This window comes from Ursus americanus, chromosome 4, assembly GCF_024610735.1.
Source record: "Ursus americanus isolate L20-20 chromosome 4, mUrsAme1.1.p, whole genome shotgun sequence".
NCBI lineage: Eukaryota > Metazoa > Chordata > Mammalia > Carnivora > Ursidae > Ursus > Ursus americanus.
Genome location: NC_142130.1, coordinates 85,800,419 through 85,826,548, shown reverse-complemented (window position 1 = coordinate 85,826,548; position 26,130 = coordinate 85,800,419). Strand labels below are relative to the sequence as shown.

General features: G+C 35.9%; 2 protein-coding genes across 2 annotated transcripts; one reads left to right on the top strand and one right to left on the bottom strand.

The window, feature by feature from the left end:
- Nucleotides 1–1,629: 1,629 nt before the first annotated feature.
- Nucleotides 1,630–1,755, top strand: LOC148110288 (keratin-associated protein 22-1-like). The gene has a single exon (XM_087861315.1). The coding sequence runs from the start codon at nucleotides 1,630–1,632 to the stop codon at nucleotides 1,753–1,755; it is 126 nt and encodes a 41-aa protein (XP_087717441.1).
- Nucleotides 1,756–9,804: 8,049 nt separating this feature from the next.
- Nucleotides 9,805–10,257, bottom strand: KRTAP6-3 (keratin associated protein 6-3). Its single transcript, XM_045785721.2, has one exon. The coding sequence runs from the start codon at nucleotides 10,255–10,257 to the stop codon at nucleotides 9,805–9,807; it is 453 nt and encodes a 150-aa protein (XP_045641677.2).
- Between the last annotated feature and the right edge of the window lie 15,873 nt (nucleotides 10,258–26,130).

Below are 26,130 nucleotides of genomic sequence, written 5' to 3'. Positions count from 1 at the left end.
TCTTGTTCTTCAGATGTACCAAATTTGTTCCCAACTTAAAACTTCTGCTTGGGGGTTGCTGATACCTTGAAAGTGATAGCAAAAATGGCTAGGACCTTTTCTTCCCTTCCCTTACCCTCCAGGTTGAAGTAATCCCTCACCAGTGTGCTTTTTAAATTTACCTTACCTTGCCTTGATTGGTTATCGCTATCAGAAACGATCTCCTTCACATGTCATATTTGCTTTCAAATATCCGACTGCATTTCCTGCCCTTGCTCAATCTAGACTTTAAGCTCCATAACAATAGGGAGCTTGTCTGTCCTGTTCACTGCTCCATTCCCAACACTCACAGTAGTGCTTAACAGGTAATTGAGTCTTAAAAGTTTGATGCATGAAAAGATTAATAAATGGCCGAATCAAAGCAATCAAATAGCATTTTAAAATTCTTTTATTTTGAAAATAATTTCAGTTACCAAAAGTTGCAAAAAATATATAGAACATTCCCATATACCCTTCACCCAGTTACACAACTATGTTAACACCTTTCATAATCAAGTACTAAGAATCAAAACTAAGAAATTAACCTTGCACAATATTCTTAACTAATATATACCTTTTAGTTGGGTTTGCCATTTTTTTCACTAGTGTACTTTTTCTGATCCAGGACCCAATTCAAGATCCTACTTGGCATTCGACTGTTTTATTTGTTTAGTCTCCCTCGAATTGGTGACAGTTTCTGTCTTTTCTTCACTTTTATGGCATTAACAAATTAAAAAGTCAAGTGTTCTGTAGTATGTTGCTCAATTTGGGTTTGTTTGTTTTCTTACAACAAAGTTGAGGCTAGACATTTGGGGCAAGAATACCAAAAGAGGCATACCTATTTCATTGTGTCATAGCAGGGGTTACATGATGGCAGTAAATCTTTAAAAGTTTCTGGAATCGATTTTTAAGCTCAAATTACTAATACAGTAAATATAGACATGGTCCATGGATTTCAACTTCAGGGATTCTACCATGGTTTTTGATCATGTACAAAATGATAGATGCATATACATGTGAAGTATAAACCAAAGTGGCTAATACTGCTCCATAAAAAAACACAAAAACCCACAATAAAACACATTAATCATTCAGATATTTACAACCGAAGCTTGCCATGTCTTCTCTATGTAGTCTATGTGACTTCTGCCGTGTCTTCTCCACAAATTTTCCAACCTTCCTTACATCTTTGAAACCATACTTTTACTCCCAAGGGTGCATATATGCAGCTAGGAAGGAGGATGTTATTAAAGGAAAAAGAATTTTGAAGAAGTGGAACATGTATGGGTTATATGAGCTCATGGTAGCTAGTAACATAGTTGAGATCTCACATCTGGAGTAAACAAGTCACAAAAGTAGGAGAAAACCCTTTCATTAAAGGCACATGATTTCATTACAAGCATCCTGACACACAGCAAAATTGTCTTGGATACATTGGTTATGAGGAACTCTTAAGATGGTTAGAAGGCCAATGAGTTTGAAGCGTGAATCTAATAGTGCTTGTGGTTTGCCCTACATACCAGTCAGTTGGTATATCAGGCCCTGTATAGATTATAAACTTAAAATCCTAGAAATTGATTCTGCTATTCAACTGAGACTTCTCCTTACACTATGAGCTTCTACAACAACCACTATGGTGGCCTGGGCTGTGGCTATGGATGTGGTTATGGTGGCTATGGATATGCCTCTTACCGTCCATGCTGCTATGGAGGATGCTGGTCTTCTGGCTTCTTCTGAGAAATTCTAAATTACTGATTTGTTTAGGGAATTTTCCTATGAGGTCCTATATGTATCCCCTGCATTATTTACAATAACCATGTTATTGTCTGTTCAAATAATGACTGTCAAATCTTAGACTACCATGTAACATAAGAACTTTTTTGATAGAAATCACTTGAGTTTTCAACAATTGAGAAAAATATTCATTTGATCTTTACTATTACATGATTGAACACAAACAATATTCACCATTTCCATTTGGGAAAAATGTCTAAATTCATTTTTCATTAAAAGTAGTGTTTGCAGGGCACCTGGGTGGCTCAGTTGGTTAAACGTCTGCCTTTGGCTCAGGTCATGATCCCAGGCTCCTGGGATCGAGTTCCACATCAGGCTCCCTGCTCAGCAGGGAGTCTGCTTCTCCCTCTGCCCCCCCCCCTTGTGCTCTTTCCTGTGCACACTTTCTCTCTCAAATAAATAAATAAAATATTTTAATTAAAAAAAAGTAGTGTTTGATACCCACAACATTTTGTGCATATTTATTTATTTAGATTTCTTCTGTGCGTGTGTGTGTGTGTGTGTGTGGTTGTTGACCCTTTTGGTTATCTATAGTTCATAAATTAGATGTGTGGTTGAATAGAGTTATTCATATAGTGCATTTATTTTTTATTTGTTTTATTTTATTATAATTCCAGTATAGTTAACATACAGTGTCATACTTGTTTTAGGTGAACAATATCGTGATTCAACAATTTCATACCACCCAGTGCTCATCACAGCAAGTGTGCTCCTTAATCCACTCACCTATTTCACCCATCCCCCCATCCACCTTCTCTCTGGTAACTATCAGTTTGTTTTCAACAGTTAAGAGTCTGTTTCTTGGCTTATTTCTCTCTCTCTCTCTCTTTTTTTGTTTCTTAAATTCCATGTATGAGTGAAATCATATGGCATTTGTCTTTTACCGACTTATTTCACTTAGCATTATACTTTCTAGCTGCATCCATGTCTTTGCAAATGCAAAGATTTCATTCCTTTTTTATGGCTGAATAATATCCTGTTGTATATCTATACCACATCTTCTTTATCCATTCATCTATCCATAAACACCTGGGGTGCTTCCATTATTTGGCTATTATAAGTAATGCAGCCGTAAACACAGGGGTGCATTATCTTTTTGAATTAGTGTTTTTGTATTCTTCAGGTGAATGCTCAGTAGTGAAATTACTAGATCATATGGTAGTTCTATTTTTAACTTTTTGAGGAAACTCCATACTGTTTTCTAGAGTGGCTGTACCAGTTTGCATTCCCACCAACAGTGCATGAGTGTTTATTTTTCTCCACATCTTCACCAATACTTGTGGTTTCTTTTGTTTTTAGCCATTCTGACAGGTGTGAGGTGATATCTCATTGCAGTTTGGATTTGCATTTTTCTGTTGATGGGTGATGTTGAGCATTTCTTCATGTGTCTGTTGGCTATCCACAGGTCTTCTTTGGAAAAATGTCTGTTCATGTCTTCTGCCAATATTAAATTGGATTATTTGTTCTTTTGGTGTTGAGTTGTATAAATTTTTGACATATTTTGTATACTAATCCTTTACTGGATATGTCATTTGCAAATATCTTCTCCCATTCAGTAGGTTGTCTTTTAGATTTTTTGATTGTTTCCTTCGCTATGCAGAAGATTTTTATTTTGATGTAGTCCTAATGATTTCGTTTTGCTTTTGTTTCCTTTGCTTCAGGAGACATATCTAGAAAAATGTTTGTACGACTAATGTCAAAGACATTACTGCCTCTTCTCTCTTCTAGGATTTTTATCATTTCAGGTCTCATATTTAGTCCCTTAATCCATTTTGAGTTTATTTTTGTATATGATGTAAGAAAGTGGTCCAGTTTCATTCTTTGGCATGTGGCTGGCCAGTTTTCCCAAGACCATTTGTTGAAGAGACTTTTTCTCATTGCATATTCTTTTCTCCTTTGTCAAATATTAATTGACCATATAACTATGGGTTGATTTCTGGGCTTTCTATTCTGTTCCATTGATTTAGGAGTCTACTTTTGTGCCAGTACCATACTGTTTTGATTACTATAGCTTTGTAAATAACTTAAAGTCAGGAATTGTGATACCTCCAGTTTTGTTTTTCTTTTTCAAGTTTGCTCTGGTTACTCAGGGTCTTTTGTGGTTCATACAAATTTTAGGATTATTTGTTCTAGTCCTGTGAAAAATACTGAGGAAGATATAGAATTTGAAGTTTATTTTGGTGAAGTTTTCAAGAGGTAAATCTCTGCTTGCATCTTGGTGAATCTCTGCTTGCCTGTTTCATAACAAGGCAGTGGCTTATGTGGACAAAATAATGTAAACTTAGGTCTGATCCAAAATATAGGCTGCAAAGGTATCCCTGATCCTAATAGTCTGTTCAGTAAAGCTGTTTATAATAACTTCTCTTAATTCACTCAATTTATTACTACTAAATAACAATAATGTCAGCAATAAGAGAATATAAATCAATAATATCTATCAGTATTTTAGGAACTAATGGTGGAATTTGGTAAAATTCAGACTGACAATAGGTCCATCAAAATTACTTTCTGAGTAGAGACCAGATTATGAGGGTGGCCAAAATCCTAACCTGCCCCCAAATGCATGTTTTCTAAAAGCATCTAGCGAAGAGAATTAGGTAGATATGTTTTCTTCGATAAGCTGAAGATAGCACATGGGACTATGTGCAATTTCAATTATTTTAAATTCATTGGCTCTTGTTTTTGGCCTAACATATGATCTATCTTGGAGAACATTCTATGTGTGCACTTAAAAGAAACTTGTGTTTTCTTGCAGTTGGGTAAAATGCTGTCTAGAGGAGTGTTAGTTTCTAGCTGGTTTATAGTGTTTTTTTCCAAGTTTATGTATATTATAATCTTTTATGTAGTTGCTGTATCCATTATTCAAAGTGAGATTTTGACACCTTCAATTATAATGCAGTCCTTTTTTTTTCTTTCAATTCTGTCAATTTTTTGATTTGTTTATTTTGGTGCTCTGTTGTTAGCACCAAGTGGATTTAACACCAGTGCGTTCATTATATCTTTCTGAAAGATTACCCTACTTATCATCTCAAAATGTCTCCCTTTATCTCTACTAAATGTTTTTGGCTTTAAAGTATATTTAATCTGATATCATTATAGCCACTCCAGCTTTCTTAATAGTTGCTATTTGCATAATATGTATATGTATTTCCATTCTTTTACTTTCAAGTCTTTTATTTCAAGAGAATTTGATTGTTGAAACATTTTTTGACAGTTACTGTAAAATTTGTATTATACAAATGGAAAACCTGATTAGTGTTAGGGTCAGTTAATTATCTTTTCTCATTCAAGTTGTAATTTTCTTGTTTCTTGGTATGATGGGTATGATAGTAATTTTGTGTATTAGAAGCATCTTGATCCTATTAAAAATTTTTTTTCAAAAGCAGGTAGTCACCCTGCTTGGGTTTAGCACATGGGTCTTGTGGGTAATGATTCATAATTTTCAGAGTTATTGCAGTGTTATTTTGGTCTGTTTGGTTTATCTTGTCCCACTGGCTGTCCCATGGCCCCTGCCATTGCTACCTGAAATTGTGGAAGGAGTTTCACCAGGCCATCTGCTGTGCGTCTTTTGGTGGAGTAGTGGCATGGTGAGAATCCCCACCTACCTCCCTCACTGCCAAGAGGTCTCTTGTGGGGGGCAGGAGGGTCTCAGATACATGAGGATAGTCTTTCTGGATCAGTAAACAACTCCCATTAAATAACATAGTTGAAAAAAGAAATCACATGGGGAGTTAGAAGATATTTTGAATTGATTAATAAAGAAGTACAACATTCCAAATGTATGGCTTACCACTGAAGAAGTGATGAGAAGGACATTTATAGCTTTAAATATTTATGTTAGAAAAAAGAACATGTTAAAAATCAGTGCTCTCAGCTTTCTTAAAAAGCTAGAAATGAAGGAAAGATTAAATATAAAGTAAGAAGAATGAAAGAAAAATAAAGACAGGAGTGTAATCAACTCAATAGAAAATGAACAAAGTATAAAGAAAATTAATAATACAGTATTTGTCTTTCTCTGACTTATTTCACTTAGCACAATCCTCTCTAGCTCCATCCCTGTCACTGCAAAGGGCAAGATTTCATTCTTCTTTATGGCTGAGTAATATTCCATTATATATATATATCAATCACATCTTCTTTATCCATTCATCAGTCAATGGACACTTGGGCTGTTTCCATAATTCAGTTATTATAAGTAATGCTGCTATAAACATAGGGATGCATGTATCCCTCTGAATTAATATGTTTGTATTTTTTGGGTAAATACCTAATAGCACAATTGCTGAATCATAGGGTAGTTCCCTATGATCACTCATATGTGGAATTTAAGAAACCAAATAAAGGAGCAAAAAGAAAAAAGAAAAGAGAGAGAGAGGCAAACCACGAAACAGACTCTTAACTACAGAGAACAAACTGATGGTTTCTAGAAGAGAGGTGGGTGAGAAGATGGATGAAATAGGTGATGGGGATTAAGGAGTGCACTTGTTGTGATGAGTACTGGGTGTTGTATGGAAGTGTTGAATCACTATATTATATACCTGAAACTAATACTACACCATATGTTAACTAACTGGAATTTAAATAAAAACTTAAAAAGAAAAGAAAATGGATAATACCCAAAGTTGGTACTTAGAACAAATCAACCAAATAGAAAAATTCCAGAGAGATTGGTCAAGAATGTAAGAGAAGGAATACAAATCACCAATAAGACGAATAAAAGAATTAATGTTTTTTTAAGATTCTACAGGCAACAAAAAGGAAAAATCAGTATTATGAAGGCTGTTATGCCAATAAATTCCACAATACAGATGCAATGGTAAATTTCCTTTAAATATTCAAATTACCAAAATTGACCCCAATCTGAGTAACACTATATCTAATAAAGAAAAGGAATTAATTAAAAATGCTCTTCCAAAAAGAAAACTCTAAGTCCAGGTGTCTTCACTGAAAAATTCTATTAAATATTTATACCACATTCTTACGTGTAACTTAAGAAAATGGCAGAAGCCTTGGTACTTGAACCCCAATCTTTTTTCTCCAGAAGTGATACTGAGCAGAGGTATGTTACACTTATATTTTTGTTTGTTTGTTTTTGTTTTTGTTTTTTTAGTATTTAATTTTCATACCCAAAACACAGAAACTGTTTTTATGAAGAATTCATATGTCCATCTCTATCTTTATTTCTATCTGTATCATCTATCAATGAGATGTAGATAGAAACACACTAAAAATGGAAGACTTTAATATACCCACTCTCACAAAACAGAATCAAGTAGAAAAAGTAAGTAAGCAGAGAAAACATCTAAGCAATATAATTAATAAAAGGTAGCTTTAATGGATATGTATACACCTCTTCACATATAGTACAGGATAAACTTTCTCAAGCTTCTACTGAAAATACACAAAAATTATTCATATATTAAATCACAAAGAAAAAAATTAATAAATGTTTAAAGTAAAAATACTGTACACTCTCTGATTTCTATCCAATAAAGCTAAAAATTGTTTGTTTTTAAAATTTTTTTTATTATGTTATGTTAGTCAGCATACAGGACATCATTAGTTTTCGATGTAATGTTCCATAGTTCGTTGTTTGCTTATAACACCCAGTGCTCCATGCAATGCATGCCCTCCTTACTACCCATCACTGGGCTAGCCCATTAAAAATTGTTAACAAAAACAAAGAACAGAAAATTTCTTCACCTGGAAAGTAAATCTTTGGTTAAACAACTCTCCTGTGAAAAAGGAAATATAATATGAGATTACAGTATTTTATTTTTTAAAAGATTTATTTATTTGAGATAGAGAAAGAGAGCATGAGCAAGCAAGGGGGGAGGGGCAGAGGGAGAGACAGAATCTCAAGCAGACTCCCCACTGAGTGTGGAGCCTGACACAGGTTCAATCCCCTGAGATCATGACCTGAGCTGAAACCAAGAGTTGAATGCTCAACTCACTGAGCCACCCAGGTGCCCCAGGTTATAGCATTTTAAAATAAATAGCAGTAATGAAAATAGTAGTTAATAGAATGAAAAAATTTCAAGCAGTAATTAGAGAAAAAATCATAGTACTAAACACTTTTGTCAGTGAAAATGAAAGAAATAACGTAAATAACTTAACATCCCAGTTAAGAAAAACTTCATAAAGAACAACTAAGTAAACCAAAGAAAGTACAAGGAAACACTTTAAATAAATAATAAAAAAACAGATAAGCAGAAATTAATGAAGTAGAGAAAAGACAAAAAAAATTTTAAATGACTCAAAATGCTATTATTTGAAAAGATTAACATTTCTAAATCACTTGCTAATTTGGTCAAGGGTAAAAGGGAAAAGGCATATGCAAAATAAATAGCAATAAAGAAATAAATATGTAAACAAGAAGTTTTAAAATTATATAAATTTACATTGCTGATTTTTATGGATATAGATTTGAAAACTTACATTCTTAGGGGAATACAGATTACCAAAACCAATACCATTACATTTAGAAATTATAAAGAGATTAATTTTCATAGAACAAACAGAAAAGTAAGGAAATGACCCACAAAAAATTCCAGATCCAGATATTTTTCTCAGTGAAATTCTACTAAATCTTTAGAGACAAAATACTCTGAATATGCTATAAATAGTTCCAGAGCATCGGAGGTGAATGAGAACTTCCCACTTCCTATTAGGAAGGATGTACACCATCAATATTGGTGGTAGACAGATAATTGTGATTTCTGCCTCTGTATGTCAATGCCTTGTACGATCCCCTCTTTTTGAGTGTGAGCAAAACTTGTGATTTACCTCTAATAAATAAAATATAGCAAAGGTAGTAAAATACGTATCATCATGTCTATGTGATTATGTTGCATAAAATCGTATGGAATTATAGCACCTTTCTTGTTGGAGTCTCTCTCCCCTTCCTGCCTGGCTTTGAGAAATCCAGCAACCGTATGTGGGAATCCACATGGCAAGGGGCTATGGGCAGCTTTGGAGCTGAGGGTAGTCTCCTGCAGACATTCTGCAAAGGCCTCTCGCCACAGTTAATGTCGAGCAACAGTTAATGTTGAGGGATTGAATTCTGCTAAGTATGTGAGCTTGAAGGAAGACCCTTTCTTAGTTGAGACCCAGATGAGATCAAGCACCTGGCAAACATCTTCGTTACTGAATTGTGAGACCTGAAACTGTCTGAAATGCAATTTTTATCTAGTTATTATGGCCCACTGTATGTGCCAAATGGTTTTAGTCTACTACTACCTTAAGAAGTAATAGACTATAAAAATATTCCTTAGGTTGTTTCTTTTATTAAAATATTTTTTTAAAGATTCAAAGTAGAGAAGAATATTACCACATCCATGAATATAAAATTGGGGAAGTTATTATTTTTCTTAATTATTTACCATATACTGCACGAAGCTTAATTTATAATTCATAAAATAATATTGCATTTGTTATTAAGAGTTACCCATCATAGCAAATATTATTCCCTCAGTACCAGAGGAGGAAACTGAAGTTTACCAAAAATAAATTACTTTCCTAAGACAATTGACAAAGGAATTGGTCAAGAAGCTGACCTAGAAAATATTAGGGAAATAGCTCCCTAAGGAGATCGTTGTTCACTTTCTTCTAAACGGAAACCAAAAAATTTCAGTAAGACATTTGGGACATCAAATGACTGACATAAAACCAGGGTTGCTGTTTGGATTGGACAAGTTTATTAGGTCAACACAGAAATGAGCTCCAGCCTGAATATCATCGAGGCGGTTGCTCTGACACCATCATCCTAATGAAAACAGAACTGTGGGGGTCACAGGTGAATTTCACCATCTCCCACTTCCTGTGTAAATTCGGGGAATCTGTAGGTTAGGCTGTAGGCGACAACAGACCGTGCTAGACTTTCAGCATGCAGGCTATCATCACCCAAAGGAAAGGCTCAGAACGTGTGGGGCTCCGAACTGGTGAATCCCACGTCCAGGTGTGGAGGGTGACAGTCTCCCATGGCGACCTCAGTTAGTAGCAGCCAAAGCCAGAGCCGTAGCCGGAGCCGGAGCCACATCCATAGCCACAGACGGAGCGGGAGCCATAGCCGTAGCCACAGCCAGAGCCACAGCCGTAGCCACAGCCCAGTCTGCGGAAGCCACAGCCATAGCTGGAGCCATAGCCACAGCCCAGGCCTCCGTAGCCGCAGCCTCCGTAGCCGCAGCCTCCATAGCCGCAGCCTCCATAGCCGCAGCCTCCATAGCCGCAGCCTCCATAGCCACAGCCTCCATAGCCACAGCCCCCGCAGGAGTTTCCGTAGTAGCTGCCACACATGGTGTTGGTTGTTGAGGTTGTGCTTGGGTAGAGGAGGAGAGGAGAAGTTACTTCAGTGTGGATTTCTCCTTGCTGAGGGCCTTTTATATGCCTCAGGATGAGGGGGCCCCACCACTTGTGCTCATGTCCTTGGCTATTTTTATGACTCATCTAATTAGCGTGTTGTTTCAGGACCAGAGCCTAATGCCTGAAGGCATTCAGGAGGCTTGCTTTAACCAACCGAAGACCTTTAATAAGATGGTAGAGTCACACTAACAAAGCTCTCTTTCATAACAAATCTTCACCCTAAAATTCTATAACCAGGTACCATATAACACAGGGAACATTTTCAATGGTTTCAATTGACTTGCTCTTGACCATAATTCTTTTTTCTCTTTGACCCTCTAAAATTATATTGCCCTCCATAGTACAGCTTTAACTCTGGTTCCAGGCCAGAGTCAGATAGTGTTGTGTGGCTTAAGTAACAGTGATGAGATTAAAGAATAGAATGAAGATTAGAGTAGAGTAGGAAGGCAATTTGGGAGACCCTCTGTATCTCATTCAGCTCTGTCCTAATTAGCAGAGGATTGAGGACACAAAATCTTTATGTCACTGACTTCATCTGCCTTGATAAGAAACTCAAATAAGGAAATTGGATTTTAACACAAACAAACCAACAAATGGAATAATTTTTTATCCACTCAAAATGTTTCCTTTCTAAATATGTGTCTTTGTGAGTATATTTTCGTAAATAAAATATATAAACACATTATTGTGACAAAATGTTATGTAGTGTCCTTCTTGGTAGAAACATTATTAGCAGACAGATCTTGACGATATCAGTGTAATTTCTCCCATACATAAAATGAAATTTTCCCTGTGGAAATGTTATACAAATATTGCTATTGTCTGTCCAAATTGGACCCAATCTAATCTTTAATGACTACGGGTCATAACTGCACTGATTCGTGGAATTTCTTATCAATTGGGGGGGGGAACAAGGCTTTGATATTTTGTTATTGTTATATGTTTGTTTACGTATAATACTAAAATTTTTCATGTGGAAAAATTTCTAGTTTTGTTTTTTGATAAAGTAATAACTTTCACAATATATAGTGCTTGTCATAAATAGTCCTTTCTCTCGATTATTTGCATCTTCTTGGGAATGTATGTGTGCATACATGGTGGCGGGGGGGGGGAGAGGCGGGGCGGGAGAGAGAGAGAGATACTGCTGGCCTGGTAACTATTGAACTGATGTGGCGAAACAGGTAAGTCATGGCTAATGGTTTTTCCAAGGAGCGACTGTGTAAAAGTATTTTCACGCGCGGCTCCAGGAGTGACTATGTTCTGCGTTAGTCTCATGTAAGTGTCATTTGAGGAAAATTCCGTGTTTGGTCCAGGTCACTGGGTAAAAACAGTAGCACTATTGCCCACCAAATATCGTATTTTCTATCGCAATTTTCTCTGGACTGAGAGTCTACCCTGAAACGTGCCTCTATACAGATATGATTCCCCCCTGCGCCGTGTGCTTGTACTAATTTTCACTCACAGATAAGAATCTATGTAGCTGCTTGATATGCCTGGTAATCTGATATCCCCACAGCAAAGATCACCTCATTTTGAGGTCTCAGTGAGTGTTTTGAGTGTGTCAGACTCTAGTCATCTCCTGGCAGAGTCCCTGTTACCAGAAGGTGGTGGTCACCATACAAAACACATGTGTGGCCCAAATGCATGCTGAATAATATGGCCTCGATCCTGGTAGCTTCATTGACTTTCAATGATGCTCCCGGTAATGAATTGCTCCTTTTATTTCCTTTATTTATTGATAGTCTTAATTAGTCACTAAAAATATAAAGAAATGGCAATAAAACATAAAGAAACAATAGCTACTATTCTTTCATTTACTACTCTTTTTTTTTTTTAAAGATTTTATTTATTTATTTGACAGAGAGAGACAGCGAGAGAGGGAGCGCAAGCAGGGGGAGTGGGAGAGGCAAGAGCGGGCTTCCCATTGAGCAGGGAGCCCAATGTGGGGCTTGATCCCAGGACCCTGGGATCATGACCTGAGCCGAAGGCAGACGCTTAACGACTGAGCCCCCCAGGCACCCCCATTTACTACTTTTGCATGTAGCAGGCCCATCAATGATAAAAAGATCCATGTAGGGATTATACTTCGTGGATCAACATGACAGACTGGCATTCTCCACCCTGGTCCCTAACTGCAGGCTTTCTAAAAGCAAATAGAGGCAAGAATTTCTTGGTCTTGTGCTGGTGTCTGTCCTTCCTCCACAAAGTGAAAAAATCAATCCATTATGAAGTGCTAACTTTACTTTCTGAACCAGTGACTGGGTAAAGTTGGTGATCATTCCTTCAAGGAAATATGAAGAGAAGAGGGAAATGATTTCTCCTTAATAAAATATATGTTGGGCCTCTGCTTGGGATTTGCATAAATTATCCCCTCTCATGAATCAACACATTTATAGGTTAATCACTTTAATTTCTATTTTAGCTATGCCAAATTAAACCAATTCTCAGAAAGGTAAACTTGAAGGATTTTTATTGAAATTGTGCAGAACTGAACATCATATGTATTTATTCCTGCCCACGTATCTTGTTCCTGATACAAGTTAGTGATCTAGAATGTGATGGATACCATTGTAATTTTGCATAATATTTCTTAATTATTAACTTATTGTGTAAATGGGTGTCAAGGTATTTACTCTGGTAGCTTGGAACCCAGGGACCTTAAGTCAGTGAACAAAATATTTTGTGTCTAGGATGATGGTACCAAATATACAGACCATATGCCTTATTTGTATCAAATTATAGGAAGTTAAAGAACAGGCAAAACTAATTATGGATGATAGAAATAAGAATAGTGGTTATCTTCGGGGAACATGAGTATAAATTAATTTTTTTAAAAGACTGAATTCATTTATTTGACAGAGAGCGAGCGAGAGAGCACAAGCAGGAGGATGGCAGAGGGAGAGGGAGATGCAGGCTCCCCACTGAGCAGGGAGCCCAATGCAGGGCTTGATCCCAGGACTCCAGGATCATGACCTGAGCCAAAGGCAGACACTTAACTGAGCCACCCAGGCGCCCCTGAATTAATTTCTTTAAATGTTTTTTCTGCATCTGTTGGGATGATTGTTGATATCCTTTGCCTTATTTGTTCCGTCCATATGGTGAAATATACTATCACATGGTAAACAAATGTTGCCTTCCTAGTTTAACTTTAATTTGGCAAAGAGATATTACGCAAATATTTCTTAAACATCTCTGGTAGTATTGGTCTCATGAATTGTCATGGAAAAATGTTCCCCCTTCTTCAATATGAAATAGATACTATTAAATTCAATATTTGATAAAATGTATCATTTAAGCCATGTTGGCTTGAGTGTTTGTGTGTGTGTGGGTGTGTGTAAGAACACTTAAAAATATGTGTATGTTTTAAAGATATAGGCTATTTAGATTTTATATTTGTTTTGTACTAGTTTTAATTATGTGAGTCTTTCAAGAGATTTTTCTATTTCATCTAAGTTATTGAATTTATTGTTACAAAATTATTCACCCATCCCTGTATATGTTAATCATGTCTGTCAGATCTGTGGTGATGTCAACTCTTTGATTCCAGATATTGATAATGTAAATTTTAATCCTTTTAAATTATCAATTTAAATTAAAACTTTTGGAAAAAGCTCATGTTAGTTTCACTGCTCTTATTCTTTTTCTCTATTTCATTGATTTCTGTTTTAATCTGTTTTATTCCCTTCTTCTACATAGTTGGATAGAGTTTGTTCTTTTTCTAGCTTTTAAGGTAAAACCTTAATTGTTAACTTTAAAACTTTCTTCTCTTCTAATATATGCATTTAAAGCCATCAATTACTCTGTAGTCTCTGCTGATGTATAATCCCACAACTTGTAGTATTTTTTCTATTGTCATTTTAATTCTTTCAAAATTTTATTTTAACTTTCATTATGTTTCATATTTGATCCATGAAATTGAGATTGTGTTGTTTTAGAGATTTTCCAGATATTCCTGTGTTCCTGATGTTTCATTTAATGTCAGTAGATTTTATTCCTTTTAATTTATTGAATTTAATTTATTAGAACTTATTTTTTAGCCCAGCTTATGATAGATCTTGGAGGATCCCAGATGCACGTGGACGCTATGTACATTCTACCACTGTTGGGTATAATACCTTGTCTGTGCCTATCTGGTCAGTTGGGTTGATTTGTTCGTTTCCATAAATGCAGTGATTTTCTGTCTACTTAGTTCTATCAGTTGCCAAGAAAATGTTATGAAATCGATAGTTAAAATTATGGAATTTTCCATTTTTCCTTTCAGCAGTTTGTAGTTTATGCTTCACCTCATTTTGAAGCTCTGTCATTAAGTGCAGGCACATTTAGAATTGTTATTAAGGAATTGATCTTTCTATCATTATGAAATATTACTCTTCAGCTTATTAATATGCCTTATTCTGAGGTTTGTTTGCTAATGATATATCCACTCCTGCTTTATTATTACTTAGTCTTTCTGTGTCTTTACATTTAATGTAGGTTTATTGTGCATAAGCTACAATAAATAAATATTCTTATTTGTAATTAATATGTTTTGAGTTTCAAATTCAATGCCCTTTTGACACAGTTGTATTTAACTCTATATCAGCTCACTATTTGTTTTCTATTTTCTAATCAGTCCTTTCCCCCCATATTCTAATTTTTTTATTGGCTTATTTTATTTTTTTTTAAGTTCCATTTTATCTTCTGTTTTGGCTTATTAGATAAAATGTTACTTATTGTATGTTATTACAGTATGCATCTTAATTTATCAGGTTTTTAAAAAATAATATTATTCCACTTCACATGAAATCCACTGACAGCAGCACACATTGTTTCTTTCATCCCATTCTTAATGCTATTGTCAGGCTCCTTAGAGATTTTATGTTTAATTGAGGAATTTGGATTTTGTATTATTTTTTGTTTTGAGGCTTACTTTGTCTGATATTATAGCCACTCCAACTTTCTTAAACTAGTGTTTATTATAGATTAATAATTTATGCGCATAGTATATATTTATGTATTCTTTTGTTTTTAACTTATCTGCATTTGTATATTTGTTGTAGGTATTTTCTTGCCTTCTTTCATACTTTTTTTAGTGTTCCATTTTATTTTTCATAGATTTACTAGATATGTTTATGATTTTAATGGCTGTTCTAAGGATTACAATATGTATCTTAATTTGCCACACTGAGTAGAAGTAATAATTTTTAAAAAGATTTTATTTATTTATTTTTGTGTGTGAGGGGGAGAGAGAGAGAGAGGCAGAGGATGAGCACAAGCAGCAGGGGGAGGGGCAGAGGCAGAAGCAGACCCCCTGCAAAGTAGGGGATAACCCAACTTGGTCATGGTGCATAATTCTTTTTATACAATGTTAGATTCATAAGCTAATATTTTGTTGAAAATTTTTGCATCTATGTCATTTAGACATTCATCTGTAGTTTTCTTATAATGTATTTATCTAGTTTTGATATTAAGGTAATAATGTTGGTCTCATAGAATGAGTTATCAACAATTCCCTCTGTCTTCTGGAAGTGATTATAGAGAGAATTGATATAACTTATTCTTTAAATGTTTTGTAGAATTTTCCAGTGACCCATCTGGGTCTAGTGTTTCTCTTTTAGAAGACTGATAATTATTGACTCAAGTTTTTCAATAGATATAGGCCTATTAAGATTGTTTATTTCTTCTTGTGTGAGTTTTGGCAGGCCATATGATACTTTTTATAGCAAGCCACTATTTATTTTACTAATCACTGTAAAAACTGTTTATAATTCTGTAATTTATTAATTTTATTCAGTCCTTTAGGTGGCTGATTGTTTTTTAAATTTTTGTCTGTTTATCTTACTAGAATATGCCCTCTGTGAGTACAAACATAATCATTCTTGATCAATATTGCATTAGCATTCACCACAAAAAAATAAAAGAAGACCTAAAGATATACCATGTTCATGAGTTGGAAGACTCAGTATTGTTAAGATTTTCATTCTCTCAAAATTGATGTAGAGATCTAACTCAATCTCAATAAAAATATCAGCAGAATATATTTGTTGACATTGGTAAGCTTATTCCAAAATTTAGATTTCTAGTTCTTCAAGAATAGCAATCTATCCATTCATCCTCTTTTGCCTTTCCTCCGCTTAAGCCTGCAGTTTCTTTCAGGATTCAAGGGATATAGGAATACTGAATTTATTTAACATGGGTGGTTGAAACTTGACTCCCATTCTGACAGTCTTTCTACATCCCAAATAAAGATAGGATTTGTAAAGCCAAATTGTATTATAACTGGCTTCTCCTTTTATGTAGCAACGCAGAAGGTTTTATTTCTGTATTTTCCAGGTATCAGCATCATTATTTTCACAATCAGCCTTCAAAGTTTGAATTCATTCCTAACTTACAGTATGTTAGAGTAGGGTGAGGATAGAAATGGATATGTAAGATCAGTTAATTCCATCCATCTTCCTGAATTTATAATTTTCTCCTGAATTAACTCTTGTAATGGGGAATCCTGCCTGGGTTTAGACACATCCAGTGATAGAGCACCTAATGAGGAAATCACCCTTGTTTCAGATGGTGTCACATATTAGAAAGAACTCTTGTGTCAAGAAATTTGTATGTCATGTTCATCAATTCACCCTAGCCAGATTAATGTCTCTAGAACTACACAAAGCACATCTGAAATGATAGTCCTAGTAATTTTGCAATACCAGTCTTTCAGATAAATAACTACATATGCCACCCTAAATGCCCCATAATTCTAAGTGCTAAGAAGAAATATATGCTTTTTAGTACTTAACTTCTCTAGGTTTTTCCTTCTCCTTCAATGTTTATGTTTAAGGTCTTACAGGTTCTACCTTCATAGAGTTCCTGACACTCATCTATTCCTTTTCATTATCTATGCCACCAACCAAATCCAGGACCATTCAGCCAGTCTCTAGGTCATTTATACACTAACTGTTGAGCCTTTGTATCTCTTCTTCCAACTTGCTTTTTCATCATTAGCATTTTCCAAAAAAAGATGTTCCTGTGGCATTTGTTCATGTGTGTGTATCTTTGTGTGCCTGTGTTGATGAGTGCATAAGTGCTTATTAATATGGAAAGAAAGAAATGAATAAACCTAGGATCACAAAACACAAACATTTAAGACAAACCCTTGAGTCAAATGAATTAAGAACACAAGATTCATCCAATAAAAAGTTTTTTCCCCCTCAGGGATGAAATTCAAGATATGTAACCACGGATATTGGTCTATTAGAATGAAAGCCAGACATACACAATTAAAATAAACAGCTGAGCATTAGCCTTGCCTATTTCTGAAGTCAATAGCATGTCTGTCATAAAAGGCACACAAGCTTGTTAGGACCAATAAAACAGTTATTTGGAAATTGTCACAACATAGAAACACAGAATAAGAGGGTAGTGGGTTTATACTTGGAGTGTGATCAAAATAAGGTTTTCTGCCTTCCAGCACCATCATGAGTTAACTCAGCCCCCTCAATAGCAATCAGGACTTTTAAGAGAACTACCCCCCCCTTTTTTTTTGCAGGTTCTGATGACTACTCTCTCTTCAGTGTGCTCTAATGTGATTATGAGACACTGAAAGAGAAATGGTCTTGGAATGATCATTTTAGAGGAAATGGTGCACTGCACTCAAATTTTTTCGGCCAGGAGAATAATATTTTCTATAGAAAAATAGCTGATAGCCACAGCAGACAGCCATAGCCAGACCTGTATCCATAACCCCAAAGACAGTGATATCCAGAACTGCACCCACAGCCAGAGCCAGAGCCATTGCCACAGCTACACATGAGTTTCTGTTGTAGTTGTAACACATAGTGTCTAGAAGTTGGGGTTCAGTATTTCAGTAGTGAAGCAGGTAGAGGTTTCTGGAGTCTGAATGCCATGTCCCACCGTGAGATCTTTATATACTACCAATGTGGGTGAAACACACAACACAGACTCACTAGTCTCATTGCCACAGCGATTTTTATTAAGAAAACAAAACAAAACAAAATAGAAAACCCTCATCATTCTAAGGACAACAAATTTTTTTCAGGTGGTCATGCCCAAGATTTGGCCCTAGCTAGTCCAGAGAATTATAAGGAAACAGATGGAACCTGCACATTGAACAAGTATGTCCTATAGGATGTAATTAAACCTAATTTAGATTTTCATTCCAGGGGGCATTAATTCTCATGCACATCAGGTACACGTATGTGGGCACTGGGAGATACTCCAATGTCTCCTATATCAATATCAATAAGAAAGCACCTGGGCTGATAGTGGGAAGAGAACAGCAGGGACATAAAGTGAAGCTTTCTTAACGCTATACCTGCCAGATAGTGGACTGGATGGAGCCCAAGTAGAATGGCCACTGTAGTGGTGGCAGAAGCAAGAGTCAGATGAGGCAAAGAAGATCTGATTTAGTGCATCAAGTGTGTCTTTTGTAAATATCTTCTCCCAGTAGTGGCTTTTCCCCCTCATTCTCATGATTAAATTTAATTTTTATAAAAGATTTTATTTTTTTATTTCAGAAAGAGAGAGAGAGAGAGAGAGAGAGGGAGCTCTAGTGGAAGGAGGGGCAGAGAGAGAGAATTGCAAGCAGACTCCATGCTGAGTATGGAGCCTGAGGCAGGGCTCAATCTCATGACCCTGAGATCGCGAACTGAGCCGAAATCGAGTCAGACACTTAACCAACTGAGCCACCCAGCTGTCCCTTATATTTGATTTTAATGCCATCCATTGAATGTTATTTCAGACATTGTGTTTTGAGATACACATTTTCAATTTTTAATCTTTCACTTATCTTCTCATTTTCATGTTTTTTTGTATTCTTGAGCATATTTATAACAGCTCTTTTAAGATCATGATGTGTTGTTTTCATTATGTCTGTGGTTTCTCGGTTTGCTATAACTGATTGATTTTGTTTTATAGTCACAACTTTTTCTGCTTCTTTGCTTGTCTAGTAATTTTTAAAAAGATAGCAGACAATGTTGATAATATGTTGCTTACAGTGTAGGTATTGTCTTTCTTTAAATAGTGTGGGACTTGGTTTTGGCAGGCACTCAAGTTACTTGTGCATCCCTCAAACTTTGCACAATGTGATGGGGCTAATGTAGCCTTTAGTGCTAGTTTTCCCAACCACTCAAGTGTCTCTCTTTTGGGTCTACTTTTCAGTGAAGTCTCTTTGCTCTGGCTGGTGGATCTCAAGTGGTTCTCAGTTCTGCACGGTCTCAGGATTATTTAGCTTATAGATGTGCAGTTGTTTTCTGCCCTTTCTTATGGAATTAAGCCATTTACTTGAGTGTCTTAGTGTTCAATAAAGCAGGCAGAAGAAGCACCTATGTGAATATCTACAGTTCTTTTGCTGTGTGGCTCTCATTCCTTTACTATGATTATTCAAAACTTACAATCACTCTCTGAAATTTGATCTTTCCTCAGTATTAACATCATGCTCTTCTTGGGTTCCCCTTCCTGAAAAGTGGGCCTGAGAGAATTACAGGCAGAAAGCTAAAGTGATAGTAGGGTTTAAATAGTTTGTTTCCCTTTGGAAAAGCATTGTAGTTCTGAAGTACCTGTTGGGCAATTTCTGAAAATAGTTATTTATTTCACTTATTTTATCCAGTTTGATCTGATGGGAGTGCAAGAGCAGGATTAGCTCTCTGACATCACTGAAAGTAATTGTTTTCTTCAATGCACACTTTAAAAGGGTGAGATAAATTTCTAATATTTTTGGAAAACAATCACATTACACTTTAAGTGAAAGAGCAAATTTAATAATAATATATCCAATGATCCATTTTTATCAAGAAAAAATATGTAAAATGTGGCATTTATTGAGATGTAAATATGATATGATCGATTTCTTCAGTGGAAATGAGATGTAATTCCTAAAACAAGAGTGGGAAAGTCAAATAAAGTTTCTTTTCTTTAATATGTAATTTCTTATCAATATTCAGCCTGTTCTGTCTTTATACCCAGAACTCTGCATGAATATTGGCTTTTCCAAATGTGTCTAGAGCAGAAGCAGGATTTACCGTCCACTGGTTAGAGTAAGTCAACAGGAAGACTTTCACACTTGTAGCTGAGTCTCTGCATATTAAGTGAGTGCATGTCCTACAGAGGGGTATTTGTCAGACCCTCCTCATTACCTTCTTTTAGAACAGATGTTGTGTGCCCTTGTTGACATCCAGTTTCAACACTTTTGCTTCGTGTTGCATTCTAAAAAAATTTTTAAAAACTCTTTAATAGAAAAAAAAATTAATCTGCAAGTGTTACATTGTCCTCTCTCCCAAAGTTTTCTGTCTTCTGGGAGAAGGACATGCCCATCTTGGAGCCGCATGCTAATCAACACCAGAAAATTGTCACAGATGTTCATCTATTTAAATGAAGCTGAAAAACACAGTTCAATGTGATGACAGTAGGTCTTTGTTTCCAGAGGGATACTCCCTATGGTCTGAGACATGATGGTATTCTGCAATATAGAATGGATCTGAAAATCATGAAATATTTTGAAAATTCTATACAGCCATTTAAATGAACATTTGGAAAATATTGATACCATCAGAAAATATTACCTAAATAATACCAAGTGGAAAGTTCAGCCTAAAAATGTGTGTAATATTTTTCAAAATATGTTAAATAATTCCCAAAAATGTTAAAATAAGAACAGAAAACTATAGGAAGGATAATGTATTACATCATAATGTCAGCATTGATTATTGTAAGGTGATGTAAATGTGTCAAGGTTTTACTTCCTTTGTGTTTAGTATTTTTCTAAAAAAAATCTCTAGTATTTTATTAATTATAAATTTTATCTACTTAAAACAAATTAGTTGCAAAACAACCTTAAATGTTTATTTGAATTAAAATTAAAACACAGTCCATACGAGGAAGAAGAAATATGGTCTTATTACCTCAATGGGATCCTTGTTATTGACCTTGCATTCATTTCTAACCCTGTATAATCCAACTTGAGCGAAATGGATTCGGCTTTTACTTACTTTGTTTTTCTTTAAGTTATGTTCCTTGGGAATTTTAAGCTCTATAATATTTAGATACTAAGATACGTGTGTTCTATCTACTCTTTTTCCTTCCTTATTTCATAAGAAAATAATAGAGAAAATAAGGAATTTTATTTGATAAACTAAAAAGGAAGTTAATTATGTGAAGTTTTTAAAAATTAAATTCTTAATAATTCTTACTTATGGCATTTCTAGAAAGTCACTTATAGCATATTTACCTGTGACCCACTAAAAAGAAGTTGATTAATTTGGAAAAAAAAACCTAAATCCAGAAACAAAACAAGGCACAGTAATGCATGCTTCACGATATCTTCATCTGAAGCCAAAGATTTGTATTCTGTTTTCCAAGTGATCGCAAATAATAATTTTAACAAATATTTTGCACAACATAACATGAATTCGTTTTTCTATTCTCCACTGAGGGCTTTCCCATTTGCCCAAAACCTAGACCTGAAAGCAGTGACACATGGTTTCTTTTCTCATACATCAACATTTCCCTTCTTAGAACAATTTCTGTATTAGCCAATGTTGTGGAGGTGACAATTTCATTACACCAGATTACAAAAACAGAGTGTTTCTCATTCATGCTACAAGTTTGGGTCAATTGCTACTGGTCTGTTCCACAACCTTTGTCATTCTGGGATCTATGCAGAAGGAACAACACCCTTGAGGACATTTTTGTTGCAAAGAGGAAAAGTGGGATTACTGGCAAAACTTGTGATGTTTCTGAAAGGGTGTGTTCATATGTGATGCAAATCATCGCTGCTTCTATTCCTCGGCCAGACATGTCACATGCCAAACCCAGCATTCGTGGAATTGGGAGCACATAATCGTTTTACCAAGAAGAACAGAAAGATTTCATGGGAACGGTAATACATTTGACCACACTGTACCTTTATGTGCTGTTACAGATGCCGCTTTGGTCAAAGTTTTGTCCGAATACATGTGCAATGTGCTGAGCCATTCATGTAACAACTTCATTTGTTCACTTACACAAGAAACCTTCTGGTCAGGTGAGCCCCTAGTGCTTGTCTGTTCTCTGCTTCTTTCCCTCTAACGCGTATTCTCCTGTGGTTGCTTTTTCTTCTAGCCTTTTCTACACCGACTTTCAGTTTTCACAGCACGTTCGAATATAATCCCCAATGTGAGTAGCATGCAAAATTTTGGATGCAAAATTTTAGTTTAGTGAGAGGGAAAGGCTTTTAGACTCTACATTCAACTTCTAATGGCACAGTGAGAATGATGATAATGGTGATGATGACGATGAATGTTAACCCCCACTGGTACTATGCAAATCTCTTTAAGTGCCCGACATATGTAAACTCATTTCATACTTATATAGCCTGATAAAGTAATTTCAAATGTGATTTTCATTTTATAGATAAGAAAAAGCCAAGATGCAAGTGTAAAAAACAATGGTTCAGTTGAAACTCATGAGTAGCCCATGGTAGGAAAAGGAGATGGAATGTGATGGTTTTGTTCTCTACAGTAGTTAAAGCTAACCTCTTTAGTCCCTTATTAGCTACTGCTTTTTCCCCCCTATAATGAATCAAAGGGTAGAGAAGAAAGAGAGTAAGAGGATAGAACGACTTTACCTGGCTGAGTGCCCTTGTGTTCTCTGTGCTTAGTAGGTGGTTAAAGCTGGCATCTCTGGCTGAATCTCCTGGAGGATAATAAAGACGGCTTTTCTCTTATTGAGTACCCTCAGACTTCTCTTCTAGGTCCCTGACTCCTTATTTCTCTTGATCCATCATCTTGCCACACTTCCTGATATATGTCATTTACCATGGTCACAATCTCTAACTCAAAAGCTTGGAAGACCGTGGCACCTGGCGCTGAATTCTACTCTTATATTTAATGCATCCGATTACATGTTTATGCAGACACCGATTTAAGCACTCTTGCCTTAAAATTCCTTGATCCTCTCTCACATCTGCTCTACTAGCAAATCACTCCCAGATCCCCACTTGTCAATATCACGAGATGCTCCTTTTCTAAAAATGAAGCCAATATTCCTAAATCTCTTATTTTTCCCATTCTTCACACCTGGCTTACGGCCATGCCATTGCATCTACACGATCAATGTAATTGCTTTCTTGCATCACCTCTTTTTAATGTTATGTTTTTCACATAATTTCTTCTATGTGCTATGGTTTATATCTATTGTCCTGAGATTATTATTAATAGTGCCACTTTCAATATTCAAGTGTACTCGTTTGGAGAATAAATCATATGGCCTTCTATCTATAGTTTGTTTAATCAATTATACTTCTTTCAGCAAGCTCTTTGCTCCTTCTGTTTCCCTACCTTGTAAACTCTCATCTCTGCAATAATGCAAGTCTTCTCTATTCCAGCCTTGGGCTCCCACCTGCTGCTGGAGGTAACCCTAGTGCCACACGGAGTGGTGCCATGTGTCTTCACACCATTCTCATTTTTGGCTGAGTCCCCAGTGCTACTCGATCGACCTTTCACTTTTTCTCAGGCTTCTTTCTTTCTTTCCTCCACTGCAGCTATTCCGCCCTTCGCCATTATCCCTAAAGCCTCATGTTCAACGCTCACTTCTGCCTCCGCCCTCCTCCGTCTGTAACTCTTGCTTCATATTTCACGGAGAAAAGAGAATCTATCAGGGGAAACCTCTATCAACTCTCTTCCCACACACTTATCTACATTTGCACCTGTCTCTTAGCCTTTTATCTTAGTCTCAGAGGAAACCATATCCTCCCTCCTGTCCAAAAAATCATTCTTCCACTTTGCTTTAAATGCCATCTCCTTCAGAGCATTGCTTGATAAATTATCCTTTCTGTCTACTATATTTCCAGCTTCTTTTTTTTCCACTGACACCTTCCCTTTAGTCTATAAACATACTCAAGTCTTTTGATAGTGAAAAGCCTGTCTCAACACCAGATCACCCCTGGCTAGCTTTTCCTCAACTTCTCTTATATCCGAAGTTTTGAATAGTTTCCTCCGATGCCTCTGAGTCCTTGCTCTGCTCTAACCTATTTCCTACCCACTATAAACCAAGCATTGTTCTCCCTCAGGTCACCAACAGCCTGTTGATTACTCAGTCTCCTTGACTCGCCTCGTTGTTTGTCCTCTTTGTTTTGTGGCATTTGGTGCTGATGACCTCTTCTTTCCTTGGCTTCCATTATATGCTTTTCTAATTTCATTCTCTTGCTTTTATAATATTTCTTACCAATCTACTTACTCATTGTTCCTCCTCTGTCAGCTGGAGGTCTACTCTTGGGCCACAGTTCCATCACTAAATGCACAAAATGCAATCTCATAAGCAGGACATAAATTCCATTATGATGGAGCCCCTGGGTTAGTATCTAATGCCATTTCCAGCTACTCCCTCATATGCCAATAGCTGTTTCACCCTGTTTTTCCTACTTAGAATTTGCTGATCATGACAGCATTCATAGACCTTCCTGTCTACAGATAACTTATGCCATCTGTGGTAATGCCCCTTCCATCCGTCTGCCAGCCGATATCTGAATCAGCTGGCAAGTCTCAGTTTGAGCATCACATCATCTCAGGGAGTTTCTTTGTCTGCTTCACACACAACCTACTTACTCACGTCAGCAGATCCAGGTAATTTCTTCAGCCATCACCCACAGAACCTTGAACTTTCTTTACTATAGAACTTCACATTTGTATTATAGTTGTTTAGTTTAGGTCTACTTCAAAAGATTAATTCATTCATTCATAAATTTATTCATTAATTCACACACGTAATGTAAACTGCACAGCTATCATAAAAAGAGAAATAAGACATAATTCCTGCCCTGAAGGAGCTTATGGCCTAGGGGGTTAGACAGAATACACCACAGGGAAGTGTTCTGAGAGAGGTAGCCATGAGGGTTATCATGGGACCTTAAAAAAGTGACTTTAGACTGATGGGCAGGTGAACCATCTAGAAGCAAGAACATAAAGACTGAGTTTTCTACGACAGTGATGGTAGTCAGATAAAAACAAGGTGGGAGGTTTTTCCAGGTAGAAGGCATAGCATATAAAAAGGTATATATTTACAAAACAACATTGTTTTCAAGAGATATACAGAGTAATTATAAATTCCTTAATTTGTCTTGCCTTGTCTTGCCTCCTTGATTTCTGTGTTCTCAGCACACAGCAGAGTTTCTATAACAGAAGTTTGGTTCCCAAATGAATAAATGAATTCACAAGTCAATGAAAATTATATATATTATATATATATATAGTTTATATAAATTATATAGTTTATATAAACTATATATATATAGTTTATACATGATGTATATAAATATAAAATATAATTTTTATTTGGTAAAAATTATTGGTAAAATTGATAAAAATACCAATGCATGCACAAAAGTTGTTTTCCACGGAGCATGCATTGTTAAGAACCAGGCTCTATGCAGCACTGTGATAATCAACATTAAATATTTCAGATCATGATCAACTTTCAATCTCATCTAGTCATAGCAAAACCAGTGCTATTGTCCAAAACAGAATCTCCATATTCCCTCATACATCCTGGCTCTTGGCCTTTGGGTGTTTTCTGTCAGATTGCAGCTCTGCTGTACTACTTAACATTGAGCTTTGTGATGGCCATAATTTACATTTTCTACTTCACCTTCTTTGGCTATTGTTCTTCAACTCATTTGGAGAAGATTTGAAAACCAAGCAGTGTGTCTCATGATTTTATGGCTGGTCTGCTTGCTTGTTTACTCATGCCTAGAACAGTACTGCCTTATTTGAAGGTGACTTTTAGTGTGCCTTTACATGATGACTTCAGAAAAATAGCTGGAAGTCGCTCCAGTTTCAGTCTTCGTACCTGGTGAGTGGAGTAAGTTTCCAGATGTGTGATGATCATGTCTGGCCCAAAGAAGTGTGCCGTGGAGGAAAAAAAGCACAAATATTTCAACTCAATCTTTCTAGGGAAGAGGAAGTGATATCAATGGTCGTAGGAATACAAAACAGA

Coding starts and splice junctions, on each gene's coding strand:
- LOC148110288 (XM_087861315.1), top strand. CDS start 1,630: ATGAGCTTCTACAACAACCACTATGGTGGCCTGGGCTGTGGCTATGGA.
- KRTAP6-3 (XM_045785721.2), bottom strand. CDS start 10,257: ATGAGTCATAAAAATAGCCAAGGACATGAGCACAAGTGGTGGGGCCCC.